Source organism: Ostrea edulis, chromosome 7, assembly GCF_947568905.1.
Source record: "Ostrea edulis chromosome 7, xbOstEdul1.1, whole genome shotgun sequence".
NCBI lineage: Eukaryota > Metazoa > Mollusca > Bivalvia > Ostreida > Ostreidae > Ostrea > Ostrea edulis.
This window is the reverse complement of record NC_079170.1, coordinates 16,282,258-16,301,309: the sequence shown is the minus strand read 5'-3', so window position 1 is coordinate 16,301,309 and position 19,052 is coordinate 16,282,258. Positions and strand designations below refer to the sequence as shown.

At 35.2% G+C, this 19,052-nt stretch overlaps 1 protein-coding gene across 1 annotated transcript; it reads left to right on the top strand.

Annotated features, from left to right (window-relative positions):
- Positions 1-1,868: 1,868 nt before the first annotated feature.
- On the top strand, positions 1,869-18,276 carry LOC125655325 (uncharacterized). The gene is made up of 8 exons (XM_056143487.1): positions 1,869-1,977; positions 6,659-6,724; positions 6,936-7,031; positions 9,151-9,222; positions 12,281-12,364; positions 14,119-14,233; positions 16,753-16,876; positions 17,465-18,276. The coding sequence occupies exons 1-8, from the start codon at positions 1,962-1,964 to the stop codon at positions 17,735-17,737; spliced, it is 846 nt and encodes a 281-aa protein (XP_055999462.1). The 5' UTR covers positions 1,869-1,961; the 3' UTR covers positions 17,738-18,276.
- Positions 18,277-19,052: the final 776 nt, after the last annotated feature.

Sequence of the window (19,052 nt, the reverse complement as noted above, 5' to 3'; positions counted from 1 at the left end):
ATTGTGCTTCTTTCTTAGCTGACCTGTTCTTTTATTCATATGAAGCAGAGATTATTCATTGATAAATGCTTCTACATGAGAAGAAAAAAAATTCTCGCTGTGACTTTCAACTCGACATTTAGATCAATCGATGACGTTTTATCTATTAACAATCATCATTTTCATTCATTTATCGATTCGATATATCGTTTTGAACTCGAAATATGACATCACAGAGTCCTCCACATCAACTTCGTACATACATATTTTATCGAAAAACGATATTAATGACAAAGTAACAACTCGACTTTATGAGGAACGGGATGAATGACATAAGCTTTTACATCGTTAACTTCCCATATTTATGTAGCAATATTCCATTATTACCTGCACATGGTGTATATGAAAGGTGAATATAACGAACAGTGATCAATCTCATAACTCTCACAAGCATTACAAAATAGATATTTGGGCAAACACGGACCCCTGGACACACCAGAGGTGGATTCAGGTGTCCAAGAGGAGCAAGCATCCCCCGTTGACCTGTCACACCCGCCGTGAGCCCTATATCCTGATCAGGTAAAAGGAATTCGTATATACATCTCAACTGATTCGATATGCAATATAATTTTCTGCGTATGATCAATTTTCTAATCGAGGCAGGCTACTGACAAACAAGCTGGTGTTTCATGGGTTTCAACAGTTTCGTTTAAAGTAAGCATTTCTCAAAATGTTTGGTCGTTATAATGATATATTTTGTGAAAACAACCTGGTATTGGGTCGAATGCTGCCTGATGTGTTTTGCACCGACTGTTAGACCGTTCTTTACACACTGGTTCTTTCTATATAACTTTGTTTACCTGATCGAGATATAGGGCCCCGGTGGGTGTGACAGGTCGACAGGGAATGCTAATTTTACTTAGACACCGAATCCCAGCTCTGGTATTTGTGTTTCCAGGAGTCTGTGTTTGCCCAACTCTTTATTTTGCATTCTTGATAGAAGTTGTGAGATTGAACACTGTTTGTTATCTTCATATTTTCATTCATTAGGCTTACATGTCACAACTCGAGCAATGAGTTTTATGATAATGAAATTTAGCATATTTCAAGACTAAAAAAAACTGTTTTAAAACATGTTTTGAAATACCAAGTAACTGTTAGAAAATGTACCTATGGTCCAGTTTTAAAGGACAACTTGTATATAATAAATAACATCCTTATCTGGATATTTTGCCTTTTTGCAGATGTTGACCACAATATAATCAGAATATTTTTTCTCGATGTTTTTTATTGCTGTTCTATTGCACAATAATCTGTTATTGCATACTGTGTATGTTGTACTGTGCATTGAGGTAAATAAATGAAAATACACAAAATGAAAAACCATTCGAAATATGTTCAATTAATGATACAAAGACACTCCAATTTAAACAATAACATGGACGTTGCATCGACAATGATAAAATTAAAATAAGTAATCAAAATATTCTAGATATAATCCCCGACTTACTTTTATGTTAGGCATCTTAGATATGAGAAACTTGGGTTTGAAATATGGTAAACAATGTATAGGAAAGTTAATTTTACTGACATGGAACAAATATTTAGCCTTGAGCATAGTAAACCACTTTATACCAAAATATAGATATTGCTAAAAGACTTCATACCTTACAATATCATGAAGAAATGTTTGTTGAGAAAAAATGCAACTTACACATGGTGCAGGAAAGCATCAATTCATGAATTTCTTAGATATGGTTGGTGCAAGCAAATCTCGTGCGCAGGAATTACGAACTATAAATTACAGAACCAATAACGGTCAAACAGAGACGGATCGCCTCGATTACTAACATGGTCTAAGAGAGATAAATCTAAATCCTTTGCGAATACATAACATTGGATATTCTATACAGTCTCTCGGTAATGCATTATATGTTGCGATAAGGAAGTGCTAAAACAATATTTGATCCAGGGCATGAAACATGAGGAACATACTAGGTAGGCCAAGTATTCTAAAACAATATTTTACGTAGAGTTCTAATTATTTTTTCTTATCAAATGAAGAATGCATTAGGTATGATTTGGTGAATGAAAATACTAAATCAAGTTTCTCCCAATTTTTGTGATTCATCCTGAATAAGATTATTCTTCCATTGCACTGTATAGATATATACTCTGATAGCAGAAGTTATTGTTAACGCTATCAATTTGGTTTTGGATACTTGCACAGATTCTCAAAATTGTGTTGATAGAAGAGGTGAAGATAACGTACGGTGATCAATGTCACAAATCCTATAAAGAATAGAAAATTAAGAATAGAGCGGACACGGACCTTTTGACACCCGAGATTGTACCTATTTTAACAGAAATATATCCTTTCGTCAAGGGTATACTAAGTTATGTTGGTATAAAGTAAATATACAATCTATTTTGACCTCTTATACATTCATTTCACAGATTGATTTTAAAGTTCCAACTTAACTTTTATACGAGTCCACTTCATTATTAAAATACGTGTTCGTAATCGTGTATCCTGTTTTAAAGGAAGGAAAACAAAGGAAAGGTTTATTATTGTCGAGATCTTTTTCTAACTCCACATATACATCTAGTTGTGATGCATATAGATATGCATATGGCAACTGTTTTGCCATCAGGAATACACCACCATATGTTACTAATTCAGATAATTTTGCATATTCAGAAACTATTTAGAAGACAGCAGAGAATTAGCAATTGGAAGTCATGATAGCAGTTGATGTAAACCTTCATTTATAACATATCTATTTATTTCATAGGAGGGAAGGGAGTGGTCAGGGGCGCGTTCATCTACCTCCACCAACTCTTTCCTACCCAGTCTCTTTTCTCTCTACTTCATACCGACTTAAATTCATTAGATTTCGTGGAGATGGATTTTTGTAGAATATATGGGTACCCATATTTCACGAATTTCAAACCAAAATGAAATGCACAGTTTTATATGATAATTCAATGTTGGAAAACCATGCGTGTATATACGAATTTGTTAATATCCACAATCAACGAAAATGGGTCCCGCAGTCCTCTCTTATCCCCCTTACTCTTTACTCATTCTCCTCGATCGTCCTTTAAGTGACCATTAAATTCAGGACATCAAAAAACAAAAGGTTATGGCAGTAGTTGATGTGAAGAATTATGAATTATATTCTTATTGGTATTATGAGGTGGGTAGGGCCTCCTCAAGCTTGTCATTTCCTCCTTCTCTCGCCCTTTCCTTCCTTCTCTCACTCATTGCTCGCCTTTTCCTACCCCAAGAAAGTAATGATTTAATAAGAGCGCAGAAAATTGAAGATCAAAAGTCATTATAGTAGTTGCTGTGACATTTTATGAATTACATATTCGTTATTATAGGACATGGGGAAAGAGGTCCTTACCTCACTGCCCGCGCTCTTTCTTTCTCTTTTCCCTTAGTTTCCACTTCTAAGTCCCTCCTCCTTATTTTCATCTCCTCTCCGCTTTCTTCACTCCCGTTATCCGTGTCTTTTCTTACTCCTATACACATGTTTTTATTAAGTCAAATTAAAAAAAATGGGGAATTGGACGTTTGTGTATTGCATGATTTTGACTTCCAATCATATAACTTTTCTGACGTCACAGCGCTGATGAAATAAACATATGAGATTGTGAGATTGATCACCGTTCGCTGTCTTCCACCTTTCACTGTAAGCTATTTTATAACAAATTGTATCACGACTTTATGATTTTTAAGAGTACCCTTTTTTTATTGGATATAGAAAGTTCTTTCGGGTCTTCTTTTTTCAGATTTCTTCAGCTATAGTTATTCTAAAAAAGTTTTAAGGTTTCCAATCTCATGTGACGTCACAGGTTTATAGGTCCTTAATTAATCAAACTTTATACAAAATAGAATTATATCTTGTGTGGGTCTTTCATTCACTGGGAACATTAAACAATTGGTAGACTATTTGATGCTGAAAGTTTGTATTTTCTATAAATAAATATTTATGTATATTGAAACATGGTGTCAAGGACAATGGTTCCTTTGCTTGTTATTTTCTCTATAACATAATTTCCTTGATATCCACAATTAAATCATATATATTTATATTGAAGTATGTATTTGAAATTTTCAAAACGAATACGATCAATTCTGCGTAACAAAGGAAAAGACCTATAGAGGAGAGAACAATTTTCCAGAAAAAAGTCAAATTGTTATGAAAGGCAAAGATAACGAATATGATCAATGAAAGGTGAAGATAACGAACAATGATCAATCTCATAGCTCTAACAAGCAATACAAAATATATAGCTGGACCCCTGGATATACCAGAGGTGGGATCAAGTTTCTTTAGTTATTTTCTGTCGTACATATATTTGAAATTTTCATTTTGAACCTATGATTCATTATCTACAATATTGAAATTAATCTTCAAAGTGAAAATTAACCTACAGGGCATTTGTCTCATATAAGCAAATATTTTGACAGGAATTTTGGCTTTTAAGGCTTTCAAGGCAGGTCTGCCTATAAGATTTGTTTAGATAATTTGATACGTTACAATCCTTATAGTATTTTAAGGGGCATCCCTTCCTTGGGGGTAAAATGCACAAAAAAGACCAAACAAAAACAAACCGACCTAAACTTAGGGGAAATGTTTTTCAAAACCTGGTTCATATTTACACGGGTATTACATGTGCTAAGAATAGCTCATTCAACTACATCGCTTTCTATCATGGTCCACATCACCTCAGGCAATAGTTTTACATCTTTCGTTTAATTTCACCTTTTCAACTCGTTATTAAAGCAAAACAAACTGTAACTGGTGGTAAATGAATATAATCGCATCGTATCAGGGTGGATTTGAGACAATAAACCGGTGAAATCAGCAGAAAAAACTAGATTGATGGATTGTTGTCTTTTGAAAAGTAATCTCCAATGTACTCTGACCTCAGAGGTCACCAATTAGGATAAATACAAAAGAGAGGTTCTGCGTGAATGTCTGATTGGTAAACAATTTAACACGCAAATTTTATAGCAAATTCATTATCAAAATGTCCGAGCATACGACGATTGCGTCCGAGGGTATACGAAACGCTCAGTGTAGGTGCATGTATGCTCTCAAACAATATTCTCTTGTTTGTTTTGCTGAAGTTTTCGTCAGATCTATGGAATTATATTATTCATACCGCGTTAATTGATGCATACATAGATAGTTGATAAATACCGTTAGTTACAGCCTGTGTTTACTTTAATTTTGCATAAAACTGTGTATATTTTTCTTCAGTAATCTAATCAACAAACATGTTCATTCTTTATATAAAAAGCATTTATGTGAAATCAAGTTCCCTGCACACAAAAATAATCAAGTGGAGCTATGTCTCGAGGTGGAAGGCTTTGTTCAGGAACATTGATAATTCGTTCTGTTTTCTTAAGTACATTGTACACGTACCATGTATAAAAAAAAATATAAGTTTCGGTAAAGTTTCTAAACTGCTGGGTTACACAACAGTAACACCACTCCCTTTGATTCTTAATCAATGACTTGTTTTACTGTTGGACGAAAAATATTTACTATTAAGTAATTTGCCCCCAGATTGTCGCAAACAATGCATGTATCATTCACCACGTGCATTGTAGTGTAAGGTATTTATTAAAAGTCTTCTATATATTAGTTAGTAACACTACGATGTATGAAAAACAACTTATTGCATTCATTTGACCTAAGTCATAAATGGATACTCTTTTTGTAAAGACTAAAACCAAATCCGGCCCAATATGTTTTGTCTTTGCAACTCCGAATTGGTCCTTTATCAAATGCATTTTAACCTGTTTTATGCATTTTTATTATGCTGTTTAACGAAAAGTGCGGCTCTCAGATGCTGACACATACTTTTGTTTATATATGTTTGAAATCTTTTTAAAAAAGTAACAGCATGTACATTATCCCGCGTTATTGATTAAATCAAAATATTGACATCACCGCAGTTTTTCTGCTCTCAACACACATGAAGTTAAAGGAAGATGGAGTTATTTAAAGTGAATCATACTGATAATGTAGAAATCTACTATTACTGAAACATAATATACGATCATTCTCTTTATGTAATAACCAAAACAAATGAAACTATCTGGTGTAATTTTGAATCAAAATTTAAATTTGACCACTGTGAATTTTTGAAAACCGTTGAAGTACAATGATTATCATTACGGCAAGTAGGAGAGGTTGAGTAATGATGAAATATTTCATGTTAGGTAATCTTTAGCAAAATATAATCCATGATAACCAGGATCTCGTTGAAGACTTTACAAAGAGCAATGTATGCATAAAACTGTGAATACAAAGAGCAATGTATGCATAAATGTTATCGAACAAATATTTAATATGATATCGAGACTTAATGGCTAATTATGCAAATTGAGCCATGTCAACTTTTTTAAAGGCAAGTTACATGTTTAGGATTTTCAATGAAAATAAGAATTTACGAAATTCTCAACCAATGGCTTTGATTTCAAAATCAACAATTCACAATGAAAACTCTCAGGAAGCAAAACAAGGACGGCCTAATTTCGTTTATAAAACGCAATTGTGGTGGCTGAGCAATATTTTATTTTTCAATGCGACACCTTGATGCTACTATATGTATATATATCTACTCGCTGATAAAATCCATGCCCTTTTCTTTATAGTAATTTTCAGCTTCATATATGGAGAATTTACTTTGTTGAGCATGACGTATACAGATATTTGTTCTGGTAAGAAATTCGATTTTATAAGCATCTTTTTGTGTTTCAGTTGTACTTGTAAGCCTTTATACGAAGAAACGAAGTTCAGATAACTTTTTAATGACGTGAATTCTGCTTTTGAGAACGTCAATGTACTGAATGCTGTATAACTGTAAATAAATCCTGTAATGTTAATGTACTGAATACTGCATAACTGTAAATAACCCCTGTGCCTTAACAGTTTGTGTGACCAATGACGATGATTGTTACCATGGTGATGGTTATTATAGTGGTGGCTATAGATGTGAAAGGTGTGACAACATACTCAAAGTGAAAGGTAAGAAGCAAAACAGTTCATGCTTCGAATGTATTCAAGTACGAAAAAGACGTCCACTGTGCAATATTTCTCAACCTGATACTGATGCATTTAAGTGTTGAAATCACGAGAACAAAACGAATATGAGATATTTATTTTATGAAAAGTGCTCTGTTTTTGTAACATAGGCAACATAGAACCCTTTTAAAACAATTTAACTGTAAGGTATTGGTTATAATGTAGACATTTAAAGAAATCTATTGCAAGATAAACACCCTATAACCACGTTTTAAGAGTACTGGTAGAACATTCGCTTCGTAGCTGGGAGCTCCTGTGAGGATCCGGGTAAGAGTAGGTCTTCAGTACCCCTTGTTTGTCGTAAGAAGCGACGAAATGGAGCGGTCTTTCGGATGAATCCGCAACATTGAGATCCCATTTCACAGCAAGTGTGGCACGATAAAGATCTATCCCTGCTCAAAGGCCATAAGCGCCGAGCACAGGCCTAATTTTTGCAGCACTTCACCGGCAATGTGACATCTCCATGTGAGTGAAATATTTTCGAAAGGGACGTTAAACAATATACAATAAATGAATCAATCTTAGGTGTTATGGATCAGAATTCCCTAGATAATACAACAGCAGAATTTACTAAGATTTATTTACAATTTATAATTGAAAAGATAATTATAACAAAAGCAAAATACTAACTTACAGTCGTTAAATATCAAAATCCGTGCTGAACTGAATTTATGCACACGAAATAGTTAATTCCAGAGTCCTACTTCCCAGTTATGTTCCAAAAAGCGCTTGTCTAACCAACTTTTTTTACCATAAAAATTAACAGCTATATTTAGCTCTAAAACTTCATAGTTATTTCGGATTTCAAACATTTCGGTTGAGCATCACTGAAGAGACATTATTTGTCGAAATGTGCATCTGGTGCATCAAAATTGGTACCGTATAAGTTTTACATATTAAGAAGGAATTTTTAGTACAATCTTGAATGACAAAGATGCAATCATTCTAAAGAAGTAAAGATTATCTCTAGAAGAATATATGTCACAGGTGTCAAGTGAGTGCAAGTAGTACACAACATAGACGGGAGGTCATGAGTTCAAGCCCCGCTTGCGCCATGGCAGCGTCACACCTAAGACGTAAATATAGGTAGTGCTTGCTCCTTCGCCAAACACTTGGTACTTACAAATGAAAATCATAGGTCTTTCGGATATGACCTTAAAAGCAGAAGTCTCGTCTTACGACGGGTGTTGGAACGTTAAAGAACTATCTCTACTACGACTCTGAACATGGGTCTAAATTTGTGGCACTTTACTTACATCTGGTGACATCTTAGTATGAGTGAAACATTCTCTACATGACGTAAAACAACCCCTATAATCTCCTATTGTCGAGTAACTGCGAAATTGCATTTCAAATTCTCCTCACCAGGCGATTGGCCAAAGAATGCGGAACCACGGGAATGGTATGTACAAAGTTATATTGTTCTGGATGATATTGAAGACGTCGAAAAGGAATCGAATGCCCTCTGCAAAACCGACACACCCACTTTTCCCAATGAGTTTTAAGAATTGTTTCTTCCTTTCACCTATGTAAAATTCATTACATGCTGACATTTTATGACGTAAGAGACGTCCTTTGTTTCACGTGACACATTTGCGTTCATTTAAATCTATTGATATTATGTCCAGTTTCTTTCGGCAAATGTTGGAATGCAATCCAGAGAACATAGAACAATTTGAGTATGAGATCATGCATACTCAGAAAAGTTTTATTGCTCTGAATCTGAATATTAAATACACATTTGTTATCCGTATAGGCAGAAATCATTAGAGGACACGCATGCACAGAAATACTGTATACTCAGACAAATCTTCCCAAAACTAGTCACCTTCATCCGTCCGATAGTGTTTGAAATATATATATTGTGTTGACTTAAGTATAACTTATGAATATAGTTTGATACATACTTCTAGGTCGTCAAACCGCTGATAATTTGGAGAGGGTGATTTGTTTGTGCGTGGGTTTTTTTCCCTAACAGATGTCATAGATTTAGAGGTACAAGTGTGTAGAAAAAAGAAGCAATATTGACATAATATTTTTAACATTAATTACTATTTTTCAGATCGGTTTTGTCGTAGATGGCGTACTACACCTACTTGTCCCGATTCATCTACAAACATTCCTACTACGTCAGGTATGTATATCATTAAACAATAGAAGTGATTTGTTTAATCTATAATAATTTTCATGCATATATTTATATTTCAGAGGTGCCTGTTATTCATTCATAAAGCAGTTTGTCGAGTTTACCATGTAATTTATATCAAATGCTTGTTGGCGGGGGATAGGAAAATATGATAAAGGGCAATAATTGCTGAATCCTGTTAATGTTTTCAAGTCAAAGCCAAATTATGATTAATGTTTTGAGGCAATTACTATATATTTTGTTTGAGTATGTCGCAGTAAAATAAATGCACGAGGTTACATACATGTGTCTTTGGCTACCTCTACCTTTATTAAATCAGTAAAAAGGGTAGTTGAAAGGTTATCATAATGACGAGAGTTTGGTAGTATTGTCATAAATTTGGGGGAATTATTTTCTTAATTACTACATGGAAGGAGATTTTGAAACTAAAAAGAAAAACAGGTGTCATGGTCCTTATCGTTGCACTTCAAATCCTTTACTAGTTTTACCATTCAAACGCATTTACTGCATGTAGCTGTGTCCGTTTATGTCAATACAGCATAAGCAATTAATAACAATATATACTCATGTCTTCTTAAAAGAAGTTCAACGTTAGCAGATTTTAAATAAATGATGCCATTTTTGCACTTAAAATATGAAAAAAATATATATTATCGAATTTAAGACTTCAAAAGAACATAGGAGAAGTATTGTCAGTTTTTAAAATTGTACAAGGTATATAATCTTGCCTCAAAAATTAAAATGGAATTTAAAAACGAAGGCTAAAGACTGAAGTATATGCAAAAATGCTCAATCGAATTTTCGGGTAATTCATATAAACATTTCAAGAATCGGTGTTCAGTTGGGGAAAAAATGTATCACCCAAAAGTAATGAATTTACAACATTTGAATTAGTTCCAAATCTCGACTACATACACTTAGGGATAGAACAGTTGACGATACTTTGGATAACACAGAAAATTCGTGCTGATTTAGAGGTTTTTGATTAAACAATCTTTCCTCCACGACATATAGTTCTTTCCTAACCCTTTTAAAATTTGAATTGTCATTCAAATTTTCAACTGCAAAGGTTTGCTTGATAAATGTAGAATATGTTTAGACCAATGAAAAGGTGAAGCTAGCAAACAATGAGAAATTTCATAACTCTTATAAGGAATACACAATTAAGAGTTGCGCAAACATAGATATATGAAAGAATGAAATAAACATTGAAACGGTAAGTAGACAGTTATAACAAATTACTGATGTGTATTATGTTTTTGTCATCGACTGATATGTAGCGCAAGAAATGACACAGAATAAAATAAGAATTTGTTCGGTGAATGCCGATCAAGCCTTGTGTGACTGGTGGAGAGGGGGATTGTTACTCTTCCTAGGCCCCTGATCCCACCTCTGATTTATCGAGGGGCCCGTGTTTGCCCAACTATCTATATTGTATTGCTTATACCAGTTGGGATTGATCACTGTTTGTTATCTTCACCTTTTCATGATGGAAATCTATTTTCGTTGTGACAATTTTCAACTGCAGGGATGATTCACATTTTTGTATGTTCTATTTTTGATGGATTATACATATAGATAGCAAAGCCCCCCCCCCCTCCCCCCAAACCCCCCCCCCCCCCAACAAACCCGAAACAAACATTGTGCGGAACTTATATTAAATCATTCAAAGACCATGTCAAAGTACTTGAAATGTTTCTTTGATAGCTTGAATTGACAGCTATATTCTCGGTTTTAAGGGCAAAATGAATTAATATCAAGGACATGACACACACGGAGCACTGTAGACATTAGACGTTGGGGGTAGGTGCCGTATGAGAAATCAGTATCTCCTATTGACTGCCGTAAGGCCTCTGCCTTAATGAATTGTTGTCCAATACCTATAATTTTTGCTATTTCAAACTATTAATGAATGCTTATATAGATTTATTTCTTCAGTCAGGTGGACGTAATCAAATCATTTCGGACGCACGGCGGGTGTGACCGGTCAACAAGGGATACTTACTCCTCCTAGGCACCTGATCCCACCTCTGGTGTGTCCAGGGGTTCGTGTTTGCCCAACTATCTATTTTGTATTGCTTATAGGAGTTATGAGATTGATCACTGTTCGTTATCTTCACCTTGCATTTTGCACTGAATCTCAGTAGTAGAGCGTTTGCATCATAAAGTCGATAGTTTGATTGATTGATTGAATATTGTTTAACGTCCCTCTAGAGAATATTTCACTCATATGGAGACGTCACCATTGCAGGAGTGTAAGCCACGCTAGTTTTATGGCAGCGTCGAACCTAATGCAAAGACATAGGTACTGATTGTTCCTTCGCTAAAATAATCGACATTTAGAAATGAGAGTCACATAACACGTGTTACGGTTATGGCCTTAAACAGAGGATCTGTTTCGCGGCAGGCGTTGGCACGCTAACAAACCATCACTACTACGGCCCAAAGCGCTAAGAATAGGCTTAAATTTGGGGTACTTCACCTACAACTAGTGCCATCTCAATATAAGTGAAAATTTATCGACGGGACGTGACACAAATGAAGAAACCTATATATTTAATTGCCGTTATAAAATTTAGAAATTCATTTCAAAATTAAGGATTATCTCCCTCATGCATAGCTCTTATCCTTGGACGAATTTGGCTCCACTTTTTTTGGCACGCTGTTTTTAGCTCTAAAACTTCATAGTTATTTCGGATTTGAAAGATTTCGGTTGAGCATCACTGAAGAGACATTATTTGTCGAAATGCGCATCTGGTGCATCAAAATTGATACCGTAATAGTTTTACATACACATGTAAAGCGACAAATTTAAAAAAAAAATGTGTTTCAGAATCAGTGTCATGTAATGTGACACCACAGTTTGGTTCAGAGGAGTATCTATTAGACACGTTAAGTGGTGGATACAGTCATTCTCAATCTGAAACTAGGTTTATTCAAGAAACGATGCTTTAGTGCACACGTACTCATAGCTTCATTATCAAATGTTAGATAAGTTATACCACTACAAAGTGCATTAATCAAATCCTGTTAAATGTATTTCTAGATCGTGTAACGTGTCCAACACCGACTCCGACAAATGGAATTTCGGATGAAGGGACTGCATTTTTAACCTGCTCTTCCAATAAAGGTATGCCATCTTCTACAATGATATGACAATGTTTTATATTTGCGTATTTTCCCCATTTTTGTTTGTGAACCTTCATTTTCGTCATTTTTCTTCTTTAATGAATGTCATATTTCATTCTGACACTGCATTTCTGTCATTTTAAGCAAAAACAAGCTTCGGTGAGCTGTTTTGTTGTAAGATGAGCAAAATGAGACATAAAGGTATATTTGATAATCGAAAACTACACTGAGGCATTGTATATGGGAACACTTTTCTTTTAGGATGAGTACTTTGTACTGAAATACTTGATGCTGATTTCATACCTTAACATTGTTCTACGCGTTTTCACAACACCACTTTCACAGCGTTTCCGCTCATATTTGTTGTCTTACAATCTTTTAATTTGCAGACATAATTGAATGAGTACTGTGTTACATGGAAGTAATAGATGGTCGGTGAAATCGATGTTCGATAACTCCGTATCTTTGTGAGTGATACAACCAATTTGTTTACGCTGGGAATTTGAATTCCGTCATCCCAGTTGCGTTGTGTATATTTTAGTCGTAGTGTGGGCGATGCATGTGATCTAATTATTAGCCGAGGTGCAACGAAGTTGAACTCGGATATCGGGCGGGCGGGCGGGTGGGTGGGCGGTTAGGCGTCAACAATTGGTTTCCGGATGATAACTCAAAAAGTTTACAATCTAATCAAATAAAACTTTGATATATTGTTGGACACTAAGTAAGGAAGACCCCTATTGATTTGGGAGAGAAATGGTCAAAGGTCAAGGTCATGGTGACCGAAAACAGAATAAAAATTTCAGAAAAATTGGTTTCCGGATGATAACTCAGAAAGTTTAAATTCCAATCAAATGAAACTTTGATATATTATTTGGAACTAATTCAGAAAGACACCTATTGATTTTGGAGAAAAAAGGTCAAAGGTCAAGGCCACAGTGATCGAATATAGAATGAAAATTTCAGAAAAATTTGGTTTCCGGATGATAACTAAGAAAATTTAACTCTGAATCACATGAAACTTTGGTATATTATGGGGTACTAGATAAGGAAGACCCCTATTGAGTTTTGAGAAAAAAGGTCAAAGGTCAAGGTCACAGTGATGGAATATAGAATGAAAATGTCAGAAATATTTGGTTTCCGGATGATAACTCAGAAAGTCTAACTCCGAATCAAATGAAACTTTGATATATTGTTGGGTACCATGTAAGGACGACCCCAAAAGATTTTGGAGAAGAAAGGTCAAAGTCACAATGACCGAATATAGGATGAAAATTTCAGAAAAATTTGGTTTCTGGATGATAACTCAGAAAGTTTAAAACTGAAATTAGTTCTTCACAATTACAAATATGCCACATCATTCCTGACTTTACAATGTATACCATGCAACTCGGCTCATGCACCCCTGGGTGCATACATTGATTTTTTAAACTCAAAATGAATCATTCATGTAGCTTTATGATATCATGGTTGATTTTATAGAAAATCAATTAAAAAATAATTTACTGTTCCCAATTACTCAGATACTCTGCAATAAACATATATCATGTTTTCATTTCTTTCAACTTGAACTGTGAAAGAAAGAAAAAACATGAAAGTGAACGTGACAGTACACTTTACTCTTACTATGTATGACGTTTCTCTGCCCAAGTTGTGACGAAGAAAAATGATAACCTGCTTTATGTTAACAGTTTTAATTTTTCCTTATTAATATATGTAAAAAAATATTGATGAGGGTTTCGCAAATGTTCTACACAGAGCACTCCGTGGGATATATCGTGGGAGCGGGTATAGGAGGAACTGTGTTCGGAGCTGCTGTTACTGTCTTGATTTTCGTGTGCGGTTGTCAAAGACGAGAGCGATTACAACAGAGGTATATAGTTTTAGTATGTTTTAGCTCACCTGAACCACAGTCTTAAGAGAACATTTCCCAAATAAGGTTTTATTCAATCGGAAAAATGTAACTTAGGCAATTATAAAAGCAGGAAATTACTGTTTGTCCTTTTATAATTCAATATTTATTAGATTCAGGGGCGGATCCAGGAATTGCGGTTACGGGGGACGCCACTTTATGAGACAGTGGGTCTGGGGGCCGCCTTGAGGAAGCTCCTGGAATTTACAGATGTTATAGGGCTTGAAATATGACTTCTAGTTAAGTCATTTGTCCTATTTTCTATCATCTTTAATAAGGTGAAATTAGTCAAATGACGCAAATGTTAAGGTTTTTCCTGAAACCATTAAGTTCTCCCAATAAAGTTATTCAAGAAATCAAAATATTTTGTCATTTGTTTCTCCAATAGTGGAAGAAATGATTGCTTCTTTTATCGTTTAGTACATTTTTCTAAACAAAATATCACGATTTTCTTTAAATTTGAAAATTTAAATCCGCCACCGAGATTGATTATATGTGTAGTAGATAAAGGCGTTAGATGACTTCTTTTCTAATGATTACAAACTAAAATTGCTATTCTTTGCTATATTAGTGCAAATCTGAATAAATGCTGTCAAAAAAGTTAAGACCCGCAGGCAAGTGTTTCCCTTTAGATATACTAATATTCGTTGCATATGTGTAACTAGGTTGGTTGGCTGGTTGGTTGATTATATATTGTTTTATGTCCGGTTCGACAAATTTTCACTCATATTGTAGTGCCCCGCAGCCAAAAGTTTTATTTTCGGTCGGTTTGGTTTTTATATTAGTGTGTCCTTGTTTGCTTTCCACACTTTCGCGGTGGAAATTTTAACAACATATTTGCTACTCTGTCCCCTCCTATGGAGTTAGTAAATTGTTGTTTATCTATACATGTGTAATTTACACCTTTAACCACTGTGTATTGTTGATGATGTTTTGTTGCATCGTGTTATCGCACAATATGGCGCGCAGCACAGAACATAATTTTTCTTACTTAGTTTGTAACTGTGTTTCTTTTTGTTTGTAGTGTTTTACCCTCTTCCAAAAGGAGTGTTTTTCTTCAATAAAGACTGTAACTGATTGCATATAGAGAAACCACCATTGCTGGTGAAAGGCAAAATTTAGGCCTATGATCGGCGCAAGTCGCTTACTGTCTTTAAGCAGGAAGGGATCTTTATCGTGCCACACCTGTTGTCACACGAGGCCTCAGTTTTATGGTTTTATCTGAAGGACCGCCTCATTTAGTATCCTCTTTCGAAAAAACAAGGGGTACTGGGTATCTATTCTAACCCAGATCCCCAATAATTACCATACAACATATCCTGTGCCATATAATTATATTCTTGCTGCAAATATCAAGATGCATTGAGTATTTTGTTGGTCATGTGTCATGGGAGTCATCCTAAACCCCATTTCGTAATGGATGAAATATATTTAAAACAATTGAGGTTCCGGTACCTAAACCATATCATTACATTCCTGCTGCATATATCACGATGCATTGATTATTCTGATGGGAGAGTGCCTCGGAGTCATCCCAACTCCTATCATTTTTTGATAGTTCAAATATTTTTATTAAAATGGTTGACACTCTAACTGCCATAATTTTTTTTGATAGTTCAAATCAGGGTAGAGATAATTCTTTGACCAATGGCAGGGGGTTCAATTTCATTTTTATTCAGTACGACTGCATACTGTAAACGAAATCCTCATCTCCCACGATGTTGAAATAACATTTTTCTCGAGCGCTTGCGCACATCCACCATAAATGTCACTCTCTCATGAATATGCATTAAAAATCACCGTTTCCCTTACACTGATTAGACCAGTACTCCCTTAATACCAGTGTATGATTTGTCGAAATTGTCAATTATTTTTATTTTTCATAGTTTATCATACTACATGTATAAGTAACAAAATCCACGGTCTGGTTTTTAACATCGACGAAAATACTCTAACGCACCATTAGGCGTAATAATGCAAACGTTTCTTAAAATAATCCGCAAGTATCCTCGCGATTTTGCTGATACTCATAAACCCCGGGATCGGGACCGGAATGTACTTTTCGTTTTACACTGGAATATATTGGACAATTATATTACACAATCTCAAGAACCTGAATTCTACAATTTGTCATTCTAAGATTTTTTTTTATAACTGTACCCTGTTTGAAGTAAGTTAGATTCAAGTTTGTTCATGCCATAATTCTTGGTGTCAGAGCGGGTGGGGATGGGGTGGGTTGGGGTGGGGGTGGTTACAAAGCGATTTCTTAGTATAACATTCTATGTGTGAGCAAGGTGACTTGGGTGAGCGTTGTGAACTATGGGACTTAATCTTATTACGAGTAATTGTGTTTCTAATGGAGAGAGTGTTAGTGAAGAAGAGATTTAGTTGATGTTATAAACTTACTCTAACTTATGACAGAAACTCTCGACTTCAATTTGAAACTTCCTCTTCTCATTTGCATTTGAATACATACTTAGACAGGCGCTGTCACAAGCTGTAGGAAATCCCACCTACCACACTAAGGATGGTAAGGAGAAACAATTAATTCAAGATAAGGGCGACAGGAAAAGCGCAGTGTATAACGAAATCATCGACGAAATGGTAATGTGTAATTCAAATCATTTCTTGTTAGTTTAGCTGTGAAAGAAACTATCAGGGTTCACAATATTTGATTTAGAATGAAATATATGAAGAGAATGGTCTTAAACCAGCAGACAAGATTCAGAAATTCGCATGCGTTCTGTAATAAGTAACGCAGTGAGATACCGTTTTAAAGCTCCTTTCACACATTCACGGATGAGACACCGGATCATCCCGGACTGTCAATCTATGACACCGTGTACAAACCGTAGGGAAACCGGCGTTTTCCGTGTTTGCATGGTGATAAGACCGTGTTGACAACGGTATTGCGACGTCACAGAACCCAAAGGCGCCGGATCACCCCGGATGACTAGTATTTTGCATTCGGCGTCGACCGGCTCCTGATCCATGAATGCGTGAAAGACACTTAGGTTGCAGTTTGTACACGATAATCCTGATTTTAAACCTCTCAGGGAATGACCTATTTGGAAAGTCTCATCCATGTAATCACATGTGCTAAAACTTCATTGTTTTAATATATCAAAATTCAATAGATATTCCAACATATAAAGTTAGACTCACTATCTACGGCAAATTTCTTTGTTTTAGCCAACGCATTCACAGGACACATTCACACAAAAAGAAGGGAGAGCACTTGAACCTGGTGTGTACGATCTGTTGAAAGAAACTGATATTTCAGACAGGAGCGAATACTATGACCATGCAAAACCAGTTCCTTCTCAAACCACACAGTCTGATGGATACGAAAGTGTACAGATAGGAATTGGAGGTATCTCTGATCACCAAGGAGAAAATACTGAGGGAAAAAGACAACCGCTGGGCAGTGATGAATACTTCGTCCTAGAGGAGAAGGGAACGTAATAGCTGATACCTTCTATCACCGTCTCCTCGGAATATCAGCAGATGTTTAATTCATAACACGTATTATATTGACAAATGATGCATCAAACATTTTGAAAAAAAAATGGTTGATCAAGATATAAGACCCACAGTAGATGTGAGCCGTCAACGAGGAATGCTAACTCCTCCTATCCACCTGATCCCACCTCTGGTGTGTCCAGGGGTCCTTGTTTGTACTTCTCTTAATTTTGTATTCTTAATTTGTGAGATTGACCACTGTTCGTCATCTTCACGTTTTCATAAAATATATTGAGATATCGACTATAATGATTAGTAATAGACTTACATAAACTGTATCTACGTATAATCTATGTCTGAACATTGTTAAAAAGTACATCTGATCCAAGTACATGTATCTTATACTGATAAACAAATGTTGCCTATACACTCCAAAAACGCTTGCTCCAAAGTTACTGTTTGCACCCTTAATATTGTTTCATGTGTGAGGTGAATTCCATGAGTTATAAAGGAATCTTATTTGATAAGTAAGTATCGTAAAATTATTTTCGTTTTCGATAAACTACCCTGAAATTGCAAAATGAGAGTACAGTATCGGACACGCTATGGCGGATCTAAGTCAGTTTCCCTCTTTCTTCATGGCAACTTAAGATACTATGATATGAAGTAGATCCGTTGTTTATAGATGCTTGATTTGGATCTTTCAGAGGGAAGAAGTTTTCATAATTGTTGAATTAATAAAATATGCCTGTTTGTTTCTTCAATACGTGATTTTAGTCTTGAATCAGCCTCATGAAAATATCCAGAAGCGCCCAGAAAGAGGCAACCATTCAGGCAATTTTGCATTTCCATACGTGTATACTGATTTATATCAGAGGTGATTTCCTATGCAAAATCAACTGAATATAACTTTATTTCATTGACATTAAGTGCTACAGTTTAGAATATAAAATCGGCAGTAATGAAAATGAACATCAAAAGAGAGAGAGAGAGAGAGAGAGAGAGAGAGAGAGAGAGAGAGAGAGAGAGAGAGAGAGAGATGGTCAACAACAAGTAATCGATCATAAGATTTTCTCTTTTTTAATTTATTTTGTTCACTTTCTTTAAATATTTGTTTTAAAAAATCTACTGTTGAAGTTTCTCGTCACACATGTTTAGTCTTTGATCGATGACTGCACAAGCCAATTATCATCATGTCATTTTGCCTTGTGACGCAGTGATCCAAAAATGTACATTAGGTCCCATAGATTATGCTGCATGCTCGTATTAATACAAACTTTTTGATCCTGATTTTAAATGACAATAGATGTATCATAAC

Excerpts from the sequence above, each read along its gene's own strand:
- LOC125655325 (XM_056143487.1), top strand. Across the intron at positions 9,223-12,280 it reads AAACATTCCTACTACGTCAG|ATCGTGTAACGTGTCCAACA; the intron begins GTATGTATATCA and ends ATGTATTTCTAG. Across the intron at positions 12,365-14,118 it reads AACCTGCTCTTCCAATAAAG|AGCACTCCGTGGGATATATC; the intron begins GTATGCCATCTT and ends TGTTCTACACAG.